This window comes from Prionailurus bengalensis, chromosome D4 (assembly GCF_016509475.1).
Source record: "Prionailurus bengalensis isolate Pbe53 chromosome D4, Fcat_Pben_1.1_paternal_pri, whole genome shotgun sequence".
Classification (NCBI taxonomy): Eukaryota; Metazoa; Chordata; class Mammalia; order Carnivora; family Felidae; genus Prionailurus; species Prionailurus bengalensis.
The window spans coordinates 84,943,360-84,962,804 of NC_057359.1; the positions used below are offsets into that span (position 1 = coordinate 84,943,360).

The 19,445-nt window shown below is 47.2% G+C and overlaps 1 protein-coding gene across 3 annotated transcripts in view; it reads left to right on the forward strand.

Annotated features, from left to right (window-relative positions):
* Window positions 1-13,112, forward strand: part of PBX3 (PBX homeobox 3) — a 221,409-nt gene extending 208,297 nt beyond the window's left edge. For 2 of the 3 annotated variants that reach the window (XM_043566213.1, XM_043566214.1), the window contains exons 6-9: window positions 6,133-6,298; window positions 7,537-7,649; window positions 8,430-8,519; window positions 11,571-13,112. In XM_043566213.1, the coding sequence (XP_043422148.1) occupies window positions 6,133-6,298; window positions 7,537-7,649; window positions 8,430-8,519; window positions 11,571-11,663 (462 nt within the window). In that variant the 3' untranslated portion in view covers window positions 11,664-13,112. The remainder of the gene's footprint in view (window positions 1-6,132; window positions 6,299-7,536; window positions 7,650-8,429; window positions 8,520-11,570) is intronic. The other variant, XM_043566215.1, reaches the window with a different exon arrangement.
* The last annotated feature ends 6,333 nt before the right edge of the window (window positions 13,113-19,445 follow it).

Consider the following 19,445-nt stretch of genomic DNA (forward strand, 5'->3'; position numbering starts at 1 on the left):
CGTGGGGGGTTTTTCCTTCCTCTGCTTTATCACTTGCCATTTTTCCACTTTGTGAAAGGAATCCTCCCACCTTATAGGATGGCCCATTGCCCCAAAGTGTGAGACCCTCCCCGGTGCCACCAAAGGGTTGTGTGAAAGTTTGATGACCAAACCCCCTTCTACCAGCCCTTTATAACCCTGCACCCCTCTGATTCAGAAGTACATGAATGATTTTTTTTTAAAGTTAATTTTGATGGTCAAAGTAAGTACTTTTATTAAAATAAGTCTGTATTGCTTTGATCAGTTTTAGACTAATTGTAATGATCGCTTAATCCAGAAAGATGTATGAAACATGGAGAGCCTTATAATTACAGGAAATAAAAACAGTGTAAAATTTTCAATTTCCATGTATTTCTTTTGTAGAGCATAAAAGTATATTGCATTAGGATAATATGGGAGGAAAATGTAATGGAAATACACTTCTAAGGACAAAACGGGATGCAAAATTTTTGACTGTTAAAGAAAAGCAAGTTTATGTATTTTTAAAATGGATACTGGGTATCAAATTGCTTTGCTATTTAAATTCGGTTGGATACATTTTAAAGAATTGTGTTACAGTTTTATTTTAAAATGTCAACATTTATGACATACTGAAATAACATTGTTTATAACTATAAACTTATAATGAAAAATAGTAGATGCCAACTTAAAAAATGTGCAAAGGACAAAATATGTGTGAGTGGGTACCTGATTATTCAAAATTTCTTTAGGGACTATTCCAGTAAAAAGCGTGCAGTCCACTGACACAGGACAGGCACCTGTCTGAGAAGGCTGCCTTACCTGGCCTCAGGTGGCCCCTCCTGACCCCATCCCCCAGTATACTTCCTAGAAGGCTCTGCCTTTGTCTTCCTTCCACTTCTCCACTCAGTGCAGCCTTGCAGAGGGGAGGTGTGAGGGTGCCTCTTCAGGCTTTCCCTTGCCTAGAACACTCTCCCCTGTCCTGTTCCTTAGCCAGAGCCTGCTGGTCCTTCACATGTCGTAACTGGTGCCCATCCTGGTACCCATGCCTGCCCCTGCTCTCTCTGTGCCTTCATTCTCCCCAGGGGGAATGTTCCTCTCTTGTTAGGCCTCCACTCAGATGTCACATCTTCCAGAAACACTCCTTGGATCTCCTTTCCTCCTTTCCTTTAGAACAGTTGCTCCTTCCTGTCTCACCACAACAGAGGGGTTTAGAGGTTGAGAGGGGAAAAGGGAGTTAAGTTAGTATGAAGAGGGAGGTAGCAGCTGACATTTTTGGCTTGTTTGTGTCAACAGAGCTTCTAGAGTTTTGCTCCTCTGAAATAGGAGTCTCAGTAAAAATGCTCTTGAGTGGAACTGAGGCTGAGGTCCAGTTCAGGTTCTACCTTACCTTGGAAGTCTCTGATTTCCCAGACCTGCTGGGACTTCTCTTCCTCAGATCCCTGCTGCACTTAGAATCTATACTGTTACCCTGGGTGTGTGAATCATCACCGTCCTGCAATTTTCGCTAATTGTTTTGTGTGTCTAGCATTGTTTTATAATCAAATTGCAAATTCTAGGCAGGTACAGGTACATGTTTATTTATTCTTTTATCTCCTCATGACACGTAGGATAGTATTGACCATAAGAGATACTCAGTAAATATCTCAATTGATATAAAAAAGGAAAAAAATTGATGGGGAAAAATCAATTGGGGAAAAGTGGTGTTGAAATATGGATGTGGATCTGTCACACTTTGCTGTGTGGTTTTGGGCAATTTGTCTAGTCTGGATCTCTTGTTCCTTCACTGGCGACACATGGGTGCTAGCCATTGCTAACTAACAGTCTTCAGCTAATTACCATGGGCCAAATCATTAATATACCCAACTATTCTATGAGTTTGTCTCTTTTTAGATTCCGCATATAAAACCATTTGACTTGTTAAAAGCGATTGGCAGTCTGCTGCTGGATGGAGTTAGGCGAACACATGGCTAGTAAATGGGCGAGACCAGAAGCTTTTCCGGCCATGTCTTGACCTTGCAGAAGGGCTCCTGAAAACCAGCAGCCTGCAGAACGTTCACTGTTCACTTCCCCAATTGCCAGAGACTCATGGCCTGGGAGCTGAAAGCAATGAACATGAACAGAAGGAGGAAAGTACTTGTATGTTTATTCTCTCTCTCTTTTTTAATTCTCATTTTTAATTGATCTTAAAATCTTGCCTGGCCCTTCGCCCTCTGCACAGTGCAGAGTCATGAATCCTCGATACATGGCTCAAAAGAGAAGCACGGGACAGTGCATTCCCTTTCTCTCCACCTGCCTGTGTTTCCTGCCTGTGTTTCTATTCTGGGGCCAACGTACAGACCATTCCAGTTCCGAGACGGAGCAAGCCCGGCTCCACTTAGCGTCCCGTGAGTATAGCCTGGCTCCACTGTGAGCACCGTGTAGAAAGGACACATGTGATCTGTAGCTTTTAGTGCTTCTTACAGGGTGAGGGTGGAGATTCTTTTGCAACTAATTGTATCCATTGGTTTTTAAAAGGTGAAAGAAATTCCTGAACTTAGGTGTCGATTTCTGCATTAATTAAACTGATCTTAGTTGCAGCAGTATGGTCTTAATAGCTGCTTGCTGCAATACCCAAATCTGTGATATCAGAATGTGACGTGCATATTTTAATTTGAGAAATAGTTTAACATTTTTAGATATTCATTTAGATGTGGTTATGCAGGTTAAACATAACGTATGATCACTGCTTCTTTCATTGCTTCCAATTAAACCTTGCTTGTTAGTTTAACCTCTAGGTAATCCCATCAAACAATTGATGTCAAGGAAACACTGCCCACAGTAGCTTCAGATGAGTGGCCATTAATTTTAATTGCCTTGATATTAAAGATTAAGAAGTATTGGGACTAGCAGAATAGAAACGATCTGATGTCAAGCAAATCCACTTGCTAAAGCTTCCCCAGGCTGCTGGTGATATTAAAATTTTACTGTGAGAATTAAATAAACCTTTATTAGTGATGACTGTTGTTTGATTGGTCCAGGGGTATGCATAAACACAGGATTCTTGCACAGCTAGAGATGAGACCTTCAGTGGTACCCAGATTCCTCAATTATGAAACTGTTAATAAAGCTGTAATCTGATTTTCCAGGCTAGGTTTCATTAATGTATTATAGCTTCTCTGATTGTCAAGGTAATATTAACTACAAAGTACGGAATCCAGCAGAGAATTGTTTAGAAGAGGAGAACTCTAAGATGGGCCTTTGTTGCTAAATTCAGAGTTGGGGAATTTTCATTAATTATACTTAAGAAATGCCGAATTCCCTCTCAACCAGGACTATCTCCCTTTGCACCATAGATAGATAACATTCAATGTTTAACTCTTTCGAAGGCCTGCCAGTCTTATTCAGATAAACTAGTGTGATATTATATGTTGAAGGAGCTTTTTGCAAACCAGCTCTGTAGGTCTGCCTCCTGAGCTGAGAATGTGCTTGTGAAACATGAGGTAGGGTCTAAGAGGACTTACTTTGACCGGCATAATCAGAGCGGATCCCTTTATGCTGCTTTTTTCAATCTCGAGTCAGAACTTTTGTTTTTAGAGTCATATAATGGGAATGGGTCCTAATAGTCACTGAGGCTGACTTCTGGTGCAGGAATCCTTCCCAGAGCATCTGTCTCCGTGTTCCTGGAGGCCTGGGCCCCACATTGACATCATCTCTGGCTTCTTCCTCTCCCCTTGACCTCTACAGCTGGCCCGTGGGCAAATTCTGCCAGTTCCTCCCCCATGATAGCTGCCCTCTCGATAACTATTGCTCTACCTGGCCCAGGCCTCAGCTGCCTTCTCACCTGTGCACTCCCCTGGCTCTTCCTCCCACCACCACATCCTACGCAATGATCATGTGTTCCTGCTGCAAGCACTCGGAGCTCAAAGAAGGGAGGGCAGAGAAGGCCAGTGACCTCGTGGGGTTCAGTCGCTCAGGGCTGTTTGAGAACCTTAATATTGTGACCGTCTGGGTGTTGGACCATTTAAGGCCAGTGATTGGAAGCGAGAGGGAACCAGATCTTGGTTCCGAATACAGAACTGTATATTCATTAGAATCGTCCAGTGGTGGAATCAGGGACTTTGTAAGGTAGGAAGTACCACATTTCAAGAGATGGAGATGCCCTGAACACAAAGGGAAAACAGAGAAGGAGGTGCAGGTTTAGAGGACACATGAATTCCATTTTAGACCTTTTGAGCTGGAGGCTGTGGCAGAACATTTTATATGTAAATGTCCTTAAAATATCAAGAACTGAAATTCTTTATAGAAGTTAGGGATAGAGATGGAAATCTGGGAGTCATCACACAGAGACAGTGATTGAAATCATTAATATGGATAAGATAGCTCAAGGAGAAGAGAAAAGAGGGCCAAGAACTGAGTTTTAGGGAAGACACACACACACGCATGCACACACATGCATGCGCGCGCACGCACATACACACACACGCACACACGCACACACCCTGGCGTGTCAGATACTGCTGAAAGAGCAAACAAGGAAAGAGAAAAGGCCATGGGATTTGGGGCATGTGCTATGCCGGTGTAGCCACCTCAGTTGGCCTCCTAGCCCTGAGATTATTAAGATTGAATGAGAAAATGTATTCAGAGGGCTCTGCGTAATGCTTGGCACATAGGAGAGAGTCATTGAATGACAGTTACAACTAGTACTATTTGCTCTGAAGGAAGGAAGTGATACATATAGTCCTTAAGGCATGGGAGGGATAATAGTGGAACAGAAACAGCTAGGAAGTCCCGATCTGTCACATATTTACTTCCCGATGAGTTTTGGCTTGTTTCTGTCTGCTGAACCTATGCTCACAGTTGCCGCACGGGTCCTCAGTAAGGGCGCCTGCCTTTGTATATGTGCACGCGGTGATTCCCCAGTATGCGACAGCATGTGGGCAGCAGCAAGGCCAGCATTGTCTTCCTCCCGTGGCCTCCTTGCCAGAGTTCTCTGGCTTCTTCTGGAAGGATGAGTGCCACAGGTTGAAGAATGAGAGTTCTATTTCCAAAGCAATTAAAGACTTGGCAGAGATGGTCAGTAAGCATGCCCACCGGTGTAAATTGGGTTGGAGGGCTCTTGCCGCTCCTTATTTTTCCTCAGGGCCCCTGAATAGCTGTTCAGAATAAAACAGTGACCCACCCAGCCTGATACTACAGCAACATGCCCCTTTGACAGATTATTAAGAAGTTAATGAAGAGTATTTTTAAACTGTTACTTTAACAAAAGGGAGGTCAGAGCCTTTTATATAGCAGGTGGGTACCTTTTTATAAACTGCTGTGTGGGTTTTAGTTTCTTTACATAGCTCAGCTACAGGTGCCTGAACACGTCACGTAACTATGAGCAACGAGTCTCGGGCCAAAGTTTTGCTGTCAGTGAAATGTGATGAAATCTTCCTGATGCCAAGTTCGTCTTTGGAAATCTCTTCCACTTGCACAGGCTGACATCATAAGTAGGTTGCCAAAGAAAGAAGTATATTCCACCTGATGAAATCAGCACCGCTCCCCCGTATTTGCATTTGACCTTATTGGAATTACTTGAATTTTCAAGTTGTGACCTTCTCGTGTGTTAACTGGCGGTGCCTGAGCAGCCATCTTGGCAGATACACAGTGCCTTCTAAGACTGGAGACAAAGGGATTTTTCATCCATTATTAATTGATGTTACTCTTTTCAGCAGACCAAACATGATTCTGCTGTCCAACTGCCAAAATCATTCCAGAGCCAAAAAGAATAAGTCATTCCTTCACAAGTATTTATTATTTACCTAGCTTAACAAATGTTGCCTTTCATTTTTTCAGCTACTTTGGGGGTACCGATCGTTCATATACTAACTGGTGTATACCCACTGAATCCTTTCGGTGAACAGCGCTCCCATCCTTTTTAGCGTTACTGCAGCTAACTCCAAGAAGGGGTATCTTTCCGAGAGTTTGCGAAAAGAGAAACCAAGCCCCTAGAACCATGATGCGTTAGCCACAGGAGGCGATTAATTACACGCTAGGAATTGAGTGTCTCCCAAGGCATCCCCTTGGTATCCAACAGTTATTCCTGGAAATTTGACTCTTTCCCCCCCACCTTTGACCTCTCTTCCCCTTCACTCGTGTCCTTGCAATTTGTAGGTATCCAACTGGTTTGGCAACAAACGAATCAGGTACAAGAAGAATATCGGCAAGTTTCAGGAAGAAGCCAACCTCTATGCCGCAAAGACAGCCGTGACCGCCGCGCACGCAGTAGCCGCAGCTGTGCAGAACAACCAGACCAATTCGCCCACCACGCCAAATTCTGGTGCGTACTGGGGGCTCGCTCCCGACTCGGCTCAGGCGGCCTTATGCCGCAAAACCCTGTCCCACAGGCCAGGAAACAAGAGCCAGACTGAGGACACAGTGAATTTATAATGGAAGATTTATATTAAAATCAGGGCTTATTCTTGGGATGGGTGAATGAGTGGATGGCCAGAGTCTGTAAACCCACTGTTCATAACGAGTGCCACTCGCTACTGGTAGATTCTGGAACCTTTACACTTAATAGTGGTTTTGAATTCAGCAACTATGCAGAGCGCTATCGCTAATAATTATTTTAACTGTATTGTCCCATGTATCATTTTAAGGTCCACAGTGGTCTGTCAGAGAATGAATGGAAGAGCCCGAGTGGGAAGTTTATCTGTTGCCGTGCATAATGAAGCTAGAATGTTGGGAGTAGAGCAGTGCTTTCTACTGAATCTAGCTGCAGACTACAGTCTGCTGTCCTTCTTAGCGTTTCTTTAGCACCTGTGCCGACTTGGTAGGTAGTTAGCTGCGAGGGATATAGTACTTGATACATGGATGCGTATCTGTAGTATCATGGTGCATTTTGGCTACATTTTATGTGACATTTGTGATGGAGTTAGAAACATCTAAAAATTACAAGGCACTTGAGTGTGTAGCTAGTGCAGTAGATGGACTCGAGATGCGATTCAAGGGCTTTTCTAAGCAGATCTTTTTAATATATGTTTAAAAGTTCAGAAAGTGAGGGATTTTTGTTTATTTGTTTTGTTGTCTTTCCCCTGCCCTCTCTCCTATCCCCTTTCTTGCCCCAACCTCCCCCACTCCAGCTCTTTTTAATGGAAACATAAACAGATGAAAGTTAGGTAGAAGGCATGGCTAAGAAAGAGCTTCGGAAAAACCTTTATTCTCTAATTGCCATGACAGTTCGTGATGACAGAGGGCTCATTTAGTGACCAAGTCCTAGAGATAAATGAAAACAAGGGGGTGGTTCCAGACCAGCTGCTGGGTGTTTTCCTGTTTACTTTGATTTCCTCTTTGTTTCCTATTTGGGCTTCCCCACTGGTAAGACTTTCTTAGCTGCAAAATGAATCCCAGGACCTAACTCTTTGGAGTTATTCTCCATCTTCTTAGATCTGGAAATGCTTTATGTTGTACACGACCTTTCCCTTCTGCACCTTTTCTCCTTTCCCTGCCTCTAGGTCTTTGAGGATTATGTGTGTAGCTCTCTGTTATTCAGCTACTTAACTCTTTCCTTTCCAGGTTCTTCTGGTTCTTTTAACCTCCCAAATTCTGGGGACATGTTCATGAACATGCAGAGTCTGAATGGGGATTCTTACCAAGGGTCCCAAGTCGGAGCCAATGTGCAATCACAGGTAGGAGAAATGCCCCAACTGGGGCCTTTCTAGCAGGGTAGGGTTTGGGCTCAAAACTCCATGCTCTTACCCCATGGAAGTGGTCTGCACCTCCGTGCAGACCCTGTGCTGGGTGCTTCCAAACATGACCCATCTGCCCCACCGTTTAATTTAATGAGAATTCAAGTGAACAGTGACTTTGGAAGATTCAAACCTGATGAACTTTGTGAATGCATTCGGCTCTGGCTTGAGCTCATGGACAGGGTTGGGTGCATCTTACTTTTGTAACAAAACAAAACAAAAATCGTGTGTGCCAGTGTGTGCGTATGGTTCAAGAACATGTGCGTGTGTTTCCTTTCCGCATTTTTAAAAGTCAGAATCAAAAAAACCTGAGTGCTTAAAGTATATTCCAGGTTCAACTCTTTTCTCGTCCTCTTAACTGAGAACAACATTTGTATTTATGCGTGTAGGTGCGTGCGTACGTGTGTGTGAGAGGGAGAGATCCCGTATACATATTTATAAGTAGTGTTCACCCACAGCCACACACGTTTCGTTGACGTAGGTGGCAAGTGTGCATTGCCACGAAGATGTTCTTGTTTGGCTGGCATGAAAAACAAAGATGTGTGAGTTTAAATATGCAAAGAATTGTTGAAATTCTGCCAGTCACATTTGATTGATCAATTTGTCTCTCACTGAAGATGCTAAACCCTTGTGGCACACATAATTCAAATTGTTTCCTTTTGTAAATGATGATGTTTTAATAGATTTGGGATGATGAATTCTGTTTCGTCTCACTTCTAGGTGGATACCCTCCGTCATGTTATCAATCAGACGGGAGGCTACAGTGATGGCCTTGGAGGAAACTCACTGTACAGTCCACATAACCTAAATGTGAGTACTCTGGGAAACCAGATTCGAAGAGCTGTAGGAACAGCGTCAGGTGAACAGTGGCTGATAAATAAATTAATGGCCATTTGACTTGGCCTCTCACCTTGTTGGCAGGTGGGGAAGGCGGCATTTTTACCGCACTTTGTTTTATGAACCTAAACGCTTGATGTCGCCCAGATGCCCTTAGAAGTCCTCACAGATGGGGTGCCTGGGTGGCTCAGTCGGTTGAGCGTCCGGCTTCGGCTCAGGTCACGATCTTGCGTTTTGTGAGTTCGAGCCCCGCGTCGGGTTCTGGGCTGACGGCTCAGAGCCAGGAGCCCGTTTCAGATTCTGTGTCTCCCTCTCTCTCTCCCCCTCCCCCGCTCACGCTCTGTTGTCTCTCTCTCTCAAAAATGAACAAGCGTGAAAACAATTTTTATGAAAATAAAGAAAAGAAGTCCTCACAGGTACCCAGGAGTGGCCGGCATTCTGTCATCAATAGGGACTCGAGCATCAGCCCGTTAAGACGCCGTCTCCTACTGGCTGTGCTGTGTCCCAGGGAAATGGATAAAACAGGTCATTTATCTATCTTAGAATCAAGCAGTAGGAAACATTCCCAAACACATCTCAAGTGAAGGGAACAGCCTTGGAGGGCCCCAGACAGATCAACAGACCAAGCTAAACAAAGAATTCCATTCTGAAGAGTGAGTTGGCTGCATTGTCAACGTGGAATGCAACACGTGTTCGGCACTTTTCAGCCTCTCAAAAAAATTTTTTTTTAATTATGGAGGAAATAATTTTAACTTTTGTAACCAATTCACCAAAACTTTACTTTTACCCCACACTGACATGGATGGAACAGGGCAAAACGCCTCAGCTCCGGAAAGGGAGCCTGGGGAGGGGAGGATTAGGCCATCAGGGTAGAGCTGGGGAGAGGAGTGGTGGAGGGAATCTGGGATCCTAGGCTCAGGGAGGAAATGAACTGCCCAAAGCGTGGTGGTAGAATCAGGAGGAAAGTGGACAAATTTCTCCCTTTCTAGGGCCTTGGCTTGCTAGGAGAGTAAATATTAATGATTGCAAAAGTGATTGAGGATGTTCAATTGTAAAGGGAAGAAAGGACCATTAAATACTCAAATCTTTTACATTTGAAATGTCAAATCTTTCTTTTTGGGTTTATAAATAACTCATAATAACCCACAACAAACCATATAAAAAGCCTTTTAGTTGCATTTCTCCTTTTTCATTTAAGTGTTTTGAAATGCTTCAGAGAACGTGCGATATCCTTATCAACATGATAAAATATGAAACCGTGATTGCCTGCAGCATTTTACAGACATGAATTCCATCTTCACTGATGAGGCTTGATAAGGCGCTGTTGTATAATACAGTGCATAATCTCAAACCACCAGAGTAAGGATTAATTTATTTTGAAAAAAAGAATGCTTGCTGACAACCTCTCCTCCAGCTGCCACGCTGGGTAAAAATATTGTACATTTGTTGTTTATAAATGTGGATAAAGGAGGAATGATGTTTACTTCAGATGGAATATCTTTAGACTTGTATCTGTGTACGAGTTTTTCTTCTCCTAAGTAGATTTTCATACCTGAGGGGTAAAAACAGCTTACCGTTCAGGTAGAGAGGGTTTCTCAGAGGCCCACAAACGCACACGAGCTCGTCACTGCCCAACTGCGCGCCGGACGCTCTGAAAATCCACCGCCGTAGCATTGTCTTCTTCCTCCGGAGTTGTCTTCCTTTCTTCTTCCAGAATTTGATCTGCCTCAAGCCTGGAAGATCCTTGTCCCTTCGGCTCTGGTCATCTCTGTGGGGTTGTTTGGTCCCTGCCCCCCCCCCCCGCCCCCGCCCCGCCCCACTCTCTTTCTCTTGGTCCTGGAGGGAGGAAAGGTACTTTATGTGCAGAACTATGCAGTCGGTCAAAAGACAGGGCGCTAAGAACAGCGGCCGTGGGAGAAGGGGAAGCGGCCGGCACAGAGCTCGTCTAACAGCCCGACCCAGGCTGCGCGGAGGCTCTAGACGGAGTTCTCAGTAGCCTGGTGGCACAGGCCTCAAAGAAGACATTGTAGATGGACTCGCAGAAGTTGCGGACGGACGTGAAGGAGGCAGGGGGACCTCATGTCCCACAGTGACACTGGCACGGGAGGCCCGGGTCCGCGGGCAGCGGAGCGCGAGGCTGGTCTGAGCCGCAGGCGCTGGGTGTCAGCCAGCTCACCCTCGCCCTCTCTCCGGAAAGGCCCGCCCCGTCACTTCCACTCAGTGTTCCCCAAGTCGCAAGCCCAGCACCTCCCTCTTCTTGACTGACATAAAAATATGTAGCGACAAGCTGTCTGCCACAGCAGAAATCTGATCAGACGTTGATTTCAGCAATTGCCTCTATAGGCCAAGACACGAGGCAAATTTGTTTCTGAGTACTGTTATTGCCGATGCAGGTCGAGGCAGGAAGGGCCAGCGGCGTGTGAAAAGCAGTAGCAACATCCCAAATAGGAGCCCCAGTTAGAGATAATTGGAATACAGATTTGAATAGTGTGCTCCTCCACAGTTCATGCATTTTCATTCCGGAAGATCCCATTTGGAAGGAAATTCTGGCCTTCATTTTCCCAGGGTTACAGTAGCTGGCTGTCGAGCGGGTATGGAACGAGGGCGGGCCCCTTCTCTATGGAAACGAGGACCAGGCTGGGCTGACGTTTACACCTCATGGAGCCGGAGGTCTTGCCGAGGCATTGCACTCAGCCTCTCCACCGCTCCCTCCTGAAAAGGTTTCTTTCCGAGTCACTTTCTTTTTACAGCAAATCAAAGGCCGAGCTGCATGCCAGCCTGAGACTAGCCGAGGCCCTCCTTCAGCGCGCTGATTTATGGCCAAGTCTTTACTTGGTGGGATGGATTTGTTTTACATGCATTTAATCCCACTTTAACACATGCTTCAAACTCCTGCCAAAGTGGGTTTAGAAAATACATTTTGCTAATGTATCTTTGCTCTCATGTTGTCATCTGGGTATTTTAAATCGGGGAGGAGAATTAATATGTAGACGTGCACCCGTTGAACTGTGTTTCTCCTTTCAGGCTAATGGAGGCTGGCAGGACGCAACAACTCCATCTTCTGTGACTTCCCCTACAGAAGGCCCGGGAAGTGTGCACTCTGATACCTCTAACTAATCTCTGGCAACACTTTTCCCTGAGCTGACATGCCTTGCTAAGTGCATTCAGAGCAATAGGAGGAAAAGGAAAGCGTTTTGTAGCCCACCATCTACAGCTTTACTGTAAAACCTTGTCTTATTAGAGAACTTGGTAAATCAGTTTTTTAAAGGAATCATAATCATTTGTATTTATACTTAAAAACACACAATGTTAAAAAAGCACTTTATCCAATTAGGCCAAGATTTAACATTGTTGACAGTCCTGTAGCTATTTTATCATAATTTATTATCAATATTTTACATTAATGGTTTCACAGTTGCCAATTACTTGGCCTTAAGGGTAAAAAGTACAATATATGCTAAACCTCAATCGTTAGAGCAGATGCAAAGATTCACCTCACCTAAATTGAATTTCTTGCATTTTTCCATCGCGGACTTTGATTGTCTTTCTTTCATATCGCTAATGGGGTTGGAATAAAGGAGCTGTTTGGCTATCTCTGTTAACGATGGTTTGTTTAAGAATCTTCCTTGTCACGTTTGCGTTTCGATCTCTTACGTTATAATTAGATCAGAGACTGGTAGCATCTTTTCTCTCTCTGGAAGCACCAGTGCCCAGAGTCTGCTCGGTAATTAAATTCTGGATCCAGATTGTTCTGAGAGATGAAGATCCTTGCTGCTGATAGAGGTGAACACGAGATCCGTCTGGGGCTGTACGGCGTGCACTGGGTGCTGCACAGGCTTGTCAAGGTTTGCTACGTCCTCTGGGCATCCACAAAGGCCCTGCTCTCTGGAGTGTTGTATATAGTGTAGCAAAAGAGTATTTATACATCTCACCAATCAAAACACAGCTTTATTACCTCATGCGAACTCATACAAACCAATAGAATTTCCACATGTTCTGTAGCTTAGAGTGTGCTCACTTACTACCTCTGAACAATACTCACGCTGTAGTTCGTCTCTTTCTTACCTTTTTGCATCTTGTAATTAACTCTTTGTTTCCCTTCACAAAATGTAATGTACATTGTAATCTTTTAAAAGAAAAATCAGGGTTGCATTTGCAACTTTTAAAAAACCAAGAGTGGAAACATCGGGTCTTCAATTAACACAGGATCAGTAAAACCGTTGTAAATACCGAGAAAGCATTTTGAATGTTCTTCATCTTGTTACTAATCCATGCAAAAAAAAAAAGAAAAAAAAAAGGCGGCTAATTGTGATGCATTCAGATTTCAGTATTCAGTACTGTATATTTCACCCTGTGTAATGGGGCCCCTCCCTCTCCTTTCTCTCTTTTTGTATTGTATGCGATTCTGAAACTGATTGAGTCATGAAAATAATTTGTGGCGGTGATTCTAATGTATTAAAAATGTTTCGTGTTCCTTTCTAACTGGATTACACCCTGGATTGAAAAAGTCTTCCTCGTGGTAGCTATATGTAGTTTCAAACATGAATAAACTTTTTGCTTTCATGATTAAATGGTGCCGTTTCTGACTCCACCACGTGAGCCGGCCAGGGCCAGCAAAGCAGAAAGCCTGCCCGGAGGCAGGCCGGGGCCGGGAAAGGTGTGGCCCTACACAGAGGGACTTTGAAATGACCGTGAAGCAGGGAGTGGAGGAACAGCCCCTGCCGACTGACTGCTCTCTCTCGGTGCGGGCTCCTGGCTAGCTCCTGGACCGTCCCTATGCATCCTCCTAGATCCCTGTGTTCCAAGAGCCCCCGAAGGAAGGTATTGTCCCCACTGGCAGAGATTAGGAAAGCGCAGCTCATGAAAGTTAAGCCAGTGCCACAAGGTCACAGACCTGGGACAACGAGGTCTGCACTTTGCACCCAGGTCTCTTCTGCCCTTGGAGCTCACACTCCCCTGACCTAATGATGCCCCTGGCGCTTGTTAGATGGAAAGAACATTTCTGTAGTTTTTGTTGGTTGTTTTTTTTTTTTAGAGACAGAGAGAGACAGTGCAAGGTGGGGGGAGGGGTGGGCGGTTGGGGCAGCGGGGAGAGAGAGGGAAAGAGAGAATCCCAAGCAGGCTCCACGCTCCGCACGGAGCCCCACACAGGGCTCGATCCCACAAACCTGGGATTGTGAGTGACCTGAGCCGAAATTAAGAGTCAGATGCTCAGCCAACTGAGCCACCCAGTAGCCCCTTTTCTTATAATTAAAAAACAAAACAAAACAAAACAAAACCAGTCTGGTCACCTTCACCACTTATTTTCGTAGCTTCTGTGAGATACCAGCCAAGAACAAACAACAGTTTGTCTGAAAAGAGTGAGCCTTGGATTGCCATTGAAAAAAAAAACCCAAAAGCCCACAACCTCTCTCAACGCACCCTTTAGAACTCTAAATTCGTAAAATGTTAGATCCACGAGAAATCCCTTCATTAGACTACACGTTATTTTTGTTTTATTAAAATCGGAATTCCGTATGTTTACATACCCGTCTGTCGCTCAGACCTAAATCTTTGCAATAAAAGAAGTGGGGAGCAGGTAATTGGGCTGTTTACTATATCTCAAGGAAATTGACTCACAGGAAATCAGATTAATGTTAATCAGTCGCGGCAAATTGTCTGTGATAAATACAACTTTTACTATTTCAGTTGCCAGAGCCAGGCAACACAAGGTCTAGGGCCACCGTTCCCATTAATCTTGAGGCGGTTATTCTGTGAGAGTAAACTTTATAAAACAGATCGCCCTCCAAAGCTGTCCTCCCTCACGTGGCCTCTCAGCCTGCCTGTCGGAATCTCTCCCATGGCTAAGTAGTTATTTGCATGATTCGATTAGCTGATGGGTCAGCCTTTCTTATCTTGGAACATAAAAACAACCTCTATGCTATGTGGTTTTGCAAGAATATCCCGTGGAAACCTGACGCACACGTGCACACAAATACATCCTCTTTAATATCCAGAAACACACCCTGCCCGAGAAGCCTCCCAGCTTTTTACCTCAGGCCAGTCTGTTGAGAGAGACATATCCCAGAGTTTCCTGGAGAGGCACAGGCTGGCGCGCGACCCTTGAGGGAAATGTGTGAGTCTGAGTGAGGCTTTAGTCGGAGGAAGCCTAAATGAGAACACCGGTTCCTTTTCTACGTGCCCGATGCTGAGCCTGTGCATGTTTTCCGCCTTTCCCGCCTCTCTGCAGAAGCATCCTCCGTTCATAGGTCAGGAAACTGGGCCACAGCACGGGCTCTAAATCTCTCACGTTTCACCCCAAATTGGGTGGCACAGGGCTTTTCATCAAGTTCCTTTTCTTGGTCAAGCAGTGGGTCCGGGGTCAGACCTAGAGGTGAATGAAATCAGGCCCCAGCCCCTGAGAAGCCAAGATCCCAGACCCCGTCCTCGTTCAGAGAGCAAGCGCTCGTGAGGGTATTGGAAAGGTTGGCAGGCTTCTGAACCCCAAGAGTGGAGAAGTGAGGACCTCGCAGCCCCTTCACAAGATCAGAGGAAAGAACACCCAGTCACAGGCGAAGGGGCCTGTCCATGCATCTCGTTAGATGCGCGGGGGCCCGTGTGTGCTCCGTGAGTACAGGTATGTTCACGAGTTTCTACAGCCCACCTGCCCGAGCAGGGATCAGTCGTGTGCGTGGCTGTGCACAAGCAGTGGGGCCTTGCGAACTAGGTTAGAAATTCCCTGTGACCCCAAACTTCCCTGGCCGCAAGTGTGGGGGGGGGGGAGGCGGTGTTCCAGAGTAGTGCCCTCCCCGTGTGGACAAAGTGACACGGATGTCTCCCACACGGAGTGGTGTTTTAGTGTGAGCTGTGTGTTGGTGCCGTGAGAAAGGGGCCTTTGCGGGGCTGACCGCCACAGTGTTTCGGGCATCTCCTGTGGACCAGCCCTCGGCCAGGTGCTTTCTGTACGGTGTCTTATTCAATGCCCACAGAGCCCCACGTGATGGGGAATCTGACACGCCAAGAGGTGAACACCACCTGTCCGGGATCTCCCACAGAGCTGAGGTCGTCCTGAGAAGGCCCCTGGGGCGCCCTCGCAGCAGCCACTCGTAGTGGGGTAGAGACAGGCTCCTGTGAGCTTGGGCCACCAGCCTGCAGAGTGAGGCCCTTCTAGGGGACAAGGTGAGTCCTCTATCTCCAGCCCTCAGAGCTTGCGACTCTCCCACTCCAGGCCCCCGTTGCCTGGGCCACCTGAGCATGTGTGTCCTGTGGTGTGTACAAGATGTATGTCCCAGACCGTCTGCGGTCCTAGCTGTGTCTTTGGGTCACAGGGTTGGGGATGAGGGGCAGGAAGAGCCATGTGCTTTGTTGGGCTCGGCTGGGCCTGGCACCATAACTGACGGAGGCAAGCAGACCCGGGAGGGTAGCCGTCATGATGAATGAGAAGTGCTGAGCACAGGGCCTGGGGCACACATCCTGCATGTATTTTGTGACGGGCAGAGTCCCGCCTGTGTCCCGTGGGTGACTGCAGGTCCCAGGCGCCGTCCAGCTCAGGCCCAGCCCCTGGCCCCCTCGCCCACGGCCCACGCGGCCATTCGATGTGAGCGGATCCCCAGCTCCACCCCGGGCATGGGCTTGATTCCCGGCTCTGCCCCCTGCCAGTTGTGTGGCCTCAGATGAGAGCCCTTTACCTTTTGAGCCTCGGTTTTCTCATTCTCTCTTCTTGGAACATTGTTCCGTACCCTGCCTCCCCGGTGAATGCCCATCCTTTAAGGCTGAGCCCAGACCTCTGTGTCCTCCTATAGAGCCAGGCTCTGCACCCCCTACTGGACGTCCAGGCAGGGACCCAAGGAAGAGAGGATTAGGAGGACTGTGCTCAGGGACGGGTGGACCAGGCAAGGGGAAGGGCATATGCAGAGACGGGGGGGGGGGGGGGGGGGGGGGGGGGGCATGGCGAGCGGAATGGTCAGAGACGCCATGGCGATGTTTGCTCTCTCCCTTTCCGGCCTCACTCCCTGGACCCTCACAGCAGCCTCATGAGCGAGTTCTATTATCACCTCCACTTTACAGATAAGGAAACCGAAGCCACTTGGCCAAATACACACGGAGCCAGAACAGGAGTCTGGATGTGTCTGAAGCCAAAACCCATATTTTTCACCCTCTGTGCCTGGCTGTCTTATCTAAGTGTCTCTTTCTTCTCATGCTGGGGACACTCACTGCTGGTGAGCCCGAGTTGGGGGCTGAGAAGAGGCGGAGACAGGTGCCACGACCGCCACCCATCAGAGAGCCATTGGCTCCTGGCCCCAGCAGCCTGGGACCCCAGGGACGCCCTCAGGAAGGCTGCTGAGACCACAGGCACTTGCGGCCAGCAAATGGCCTGCGATTCCTCCCCGCTGGGCCTGGGGACCCACCCCACGGCCAATAAGCCCAACCGTCTCTCAGCCCTGCTAACTCAGCTGTCACAGACTCAGCTGATATGTGTGTTGCCTGCTTCCAGCTGCTCCCCGCCAAGGGCACTTCCAGGAGCCACACCTCACAGCCAAGAGGGCACCGGCCCCACCACAGAGACAAAAGAAGATGCCCGGGGGTTCAGTGTGGGCCCATGGCTTAGCTCCCACGAACAGGGGCTCCAAGTGAAAGCGGCTGGGGTTGAATCCGGCTCTGCCTCACACCGGCCGTGCGTCCTTGGGCAAGTCATGTAACCTCCCTGTGCCTCAGTTTCCTTAGCTGTCGAGCTGCTGCCTCCCAGCATTGTCAGGAGGATCAAGCAAGGTGGTGCAGTAGCAGGGGCCACGGCCGGCTGCTCTTATTCCTGTTGGCCCGAGACTTATCCTGTCCTGTGATTTGCCCTCCTGTTCCAGCCGGTGCCCCGCTTCACTCACTGTTGTAAAACCCACATCTTCTGAGACCCGGGTTCCTTCACCTCCTTCAAGGCAACGTGTCGCAGTATGAAAACCCAGGGCACCCGAGTCGGGCGATTCTGCCACTTAGCAGCTGTGTGCAACCTTGGGCGTGTCACCTCCTCGCCCTGTGGCCTCAGTTTCCTCACCTGTAAAATGGGAAGACTTCTTTCCTTCTTTCCTCATAAGGACGTCATAAAGATTAATGAGCTGATGCACGGATGTGCCTGGCACTTGGGATGGAGTGGGTGGGTCCTCTCCTTTTGGTGGTTATTGTCAGACAGCGCCCAGATCAGAAGCCCCCCTCCCCCCCCATCTCTGGCCCCTCCAGTTGGAACGATTACTTCCGGTCAGCAGAGCGTTCGTCAGGGGGTATCAGCCAGCGAGTGGCCCGGCCTCTTCCACCCACCGCCTCCAGCCTGCTCACCCCCGGCCCCCAAGGCTGGACTGAGGCCTCACCTCTCACCGTCTCAGGAGATAATAAAAGGCTGATTCCTGTTTCCTGGTAAAATTTCAGCAGAAAGTGTACGCATCATTAAATATGGAAATCCAGAATTTTATTAGCAATCTGCTAGATCTGAACTGACGCCAATTAAACAAAAAAGATATCATTTATAAAAAGGCAGAGTTCAACTTGTATTAAATATGAAATGCAATTTTCTCCTGGTTTTGATTTATTACTGGTGGTCCATTGTTCAAAGAAGCATGTTATATTTCAATAGAGAAATATTGTTTATTCATTAATATTTTAAAACGGGCTTATTGCTGTGCATGGCTCTCACCGAATGAAACTTATGATTTAAAACATGAATTAATAAACACATTTGAAAGTGTTAGACGAGATCACAACCTCTCATTTTTCATTTTCCTGGGAGCATATTAAATTTTTATAATTCTGCATCTACAGTTTTTTCTTTTAAATAAAGATGCAGATTCCGAATTACTCTGCTAATTTCAGGTAACCAGGAGCGAAAAGCAATATCGCGGAGACCCGTGTCAGGATCACAGAATCCCAAGAAGACACTCAGGTTTATTTTTGTAATATTCATAAATCAAAATAAATGAGCTTTGTGTGGGAGGCAGCATTTGTGTGCGTTAGGTTGTTGGCTGGAGCAGGCCCATGTGTTGGGGCTGTGTGTGCGTGTGCAGGTGGGTTTAGCGTGTCGATGTTCGTGGTCATACGTGCGTGTGATTGTGTGTGTCCATCAAAACCCACGTTCACGAGCCTAGATGCTTGAGTGCCTGCAGTCCGAATGTATCCCAGTTGTTGGGTTTGACGTTCAACCATTATTTATTGGGCACCTACTAAGTGCCAGATGCTGCTCTGGCATATCCCAGCTGCTCTTTCTCCCTCTACACCACTGCCTGAGCAACCTTCCCATCAGAAGCTGGGGCTGTTGAGTTCCCCACCGTTTCTCCAACACCAGAAATGTTGCCTTCTCGGTGATGAGCTTCTGGGAAATATTTGTTGACCTGCCGACAGATCGGAAGCTTAGGGAAGGGAGAGATCTTTATGGGCTGGAGACAGGGAAGGGCTTCTGCAAAGATGCTTTGAATTAGGCTCAGAGAAAGGCACAGCCTGGATGGAGGAAATGGAAGTCCAGGTAAGACAGAAGTTCTGGCAGGATGCATCGTGAGGGCAGGGAGTGGCTTCCGCCTACAGAGGTCCCGGCCCTCCTGACGGCTCACTCCCTGCCCAGCCCCTGCTGAGTTCAGCTCACCGCAGCCTCTCAAACACCCTGTGGAACGTGAGCCCTTGCTGCCCTATGTTATAGAGGGGGAAGCAGAGGTCTAAGAAGGTCTAGGTCTGAGATCCACACCTTCCCTAAAGAGGTTAGAAAGTTCGCAAAATTGACCGCTGGGTCAATTGACCGGTGGGTACCTTGGGTGTTGTCCCAAGGTACATGGGGAGGCAGGGACTTGGGGGAGCCTTGGGCAAGCCTCTTACAGAAGGACGAGCCCTTAATAGTGGAGGATCAGCTCTCCCCCAGAGCACTGGCTCAAGAGGGACCATGGAGATGAA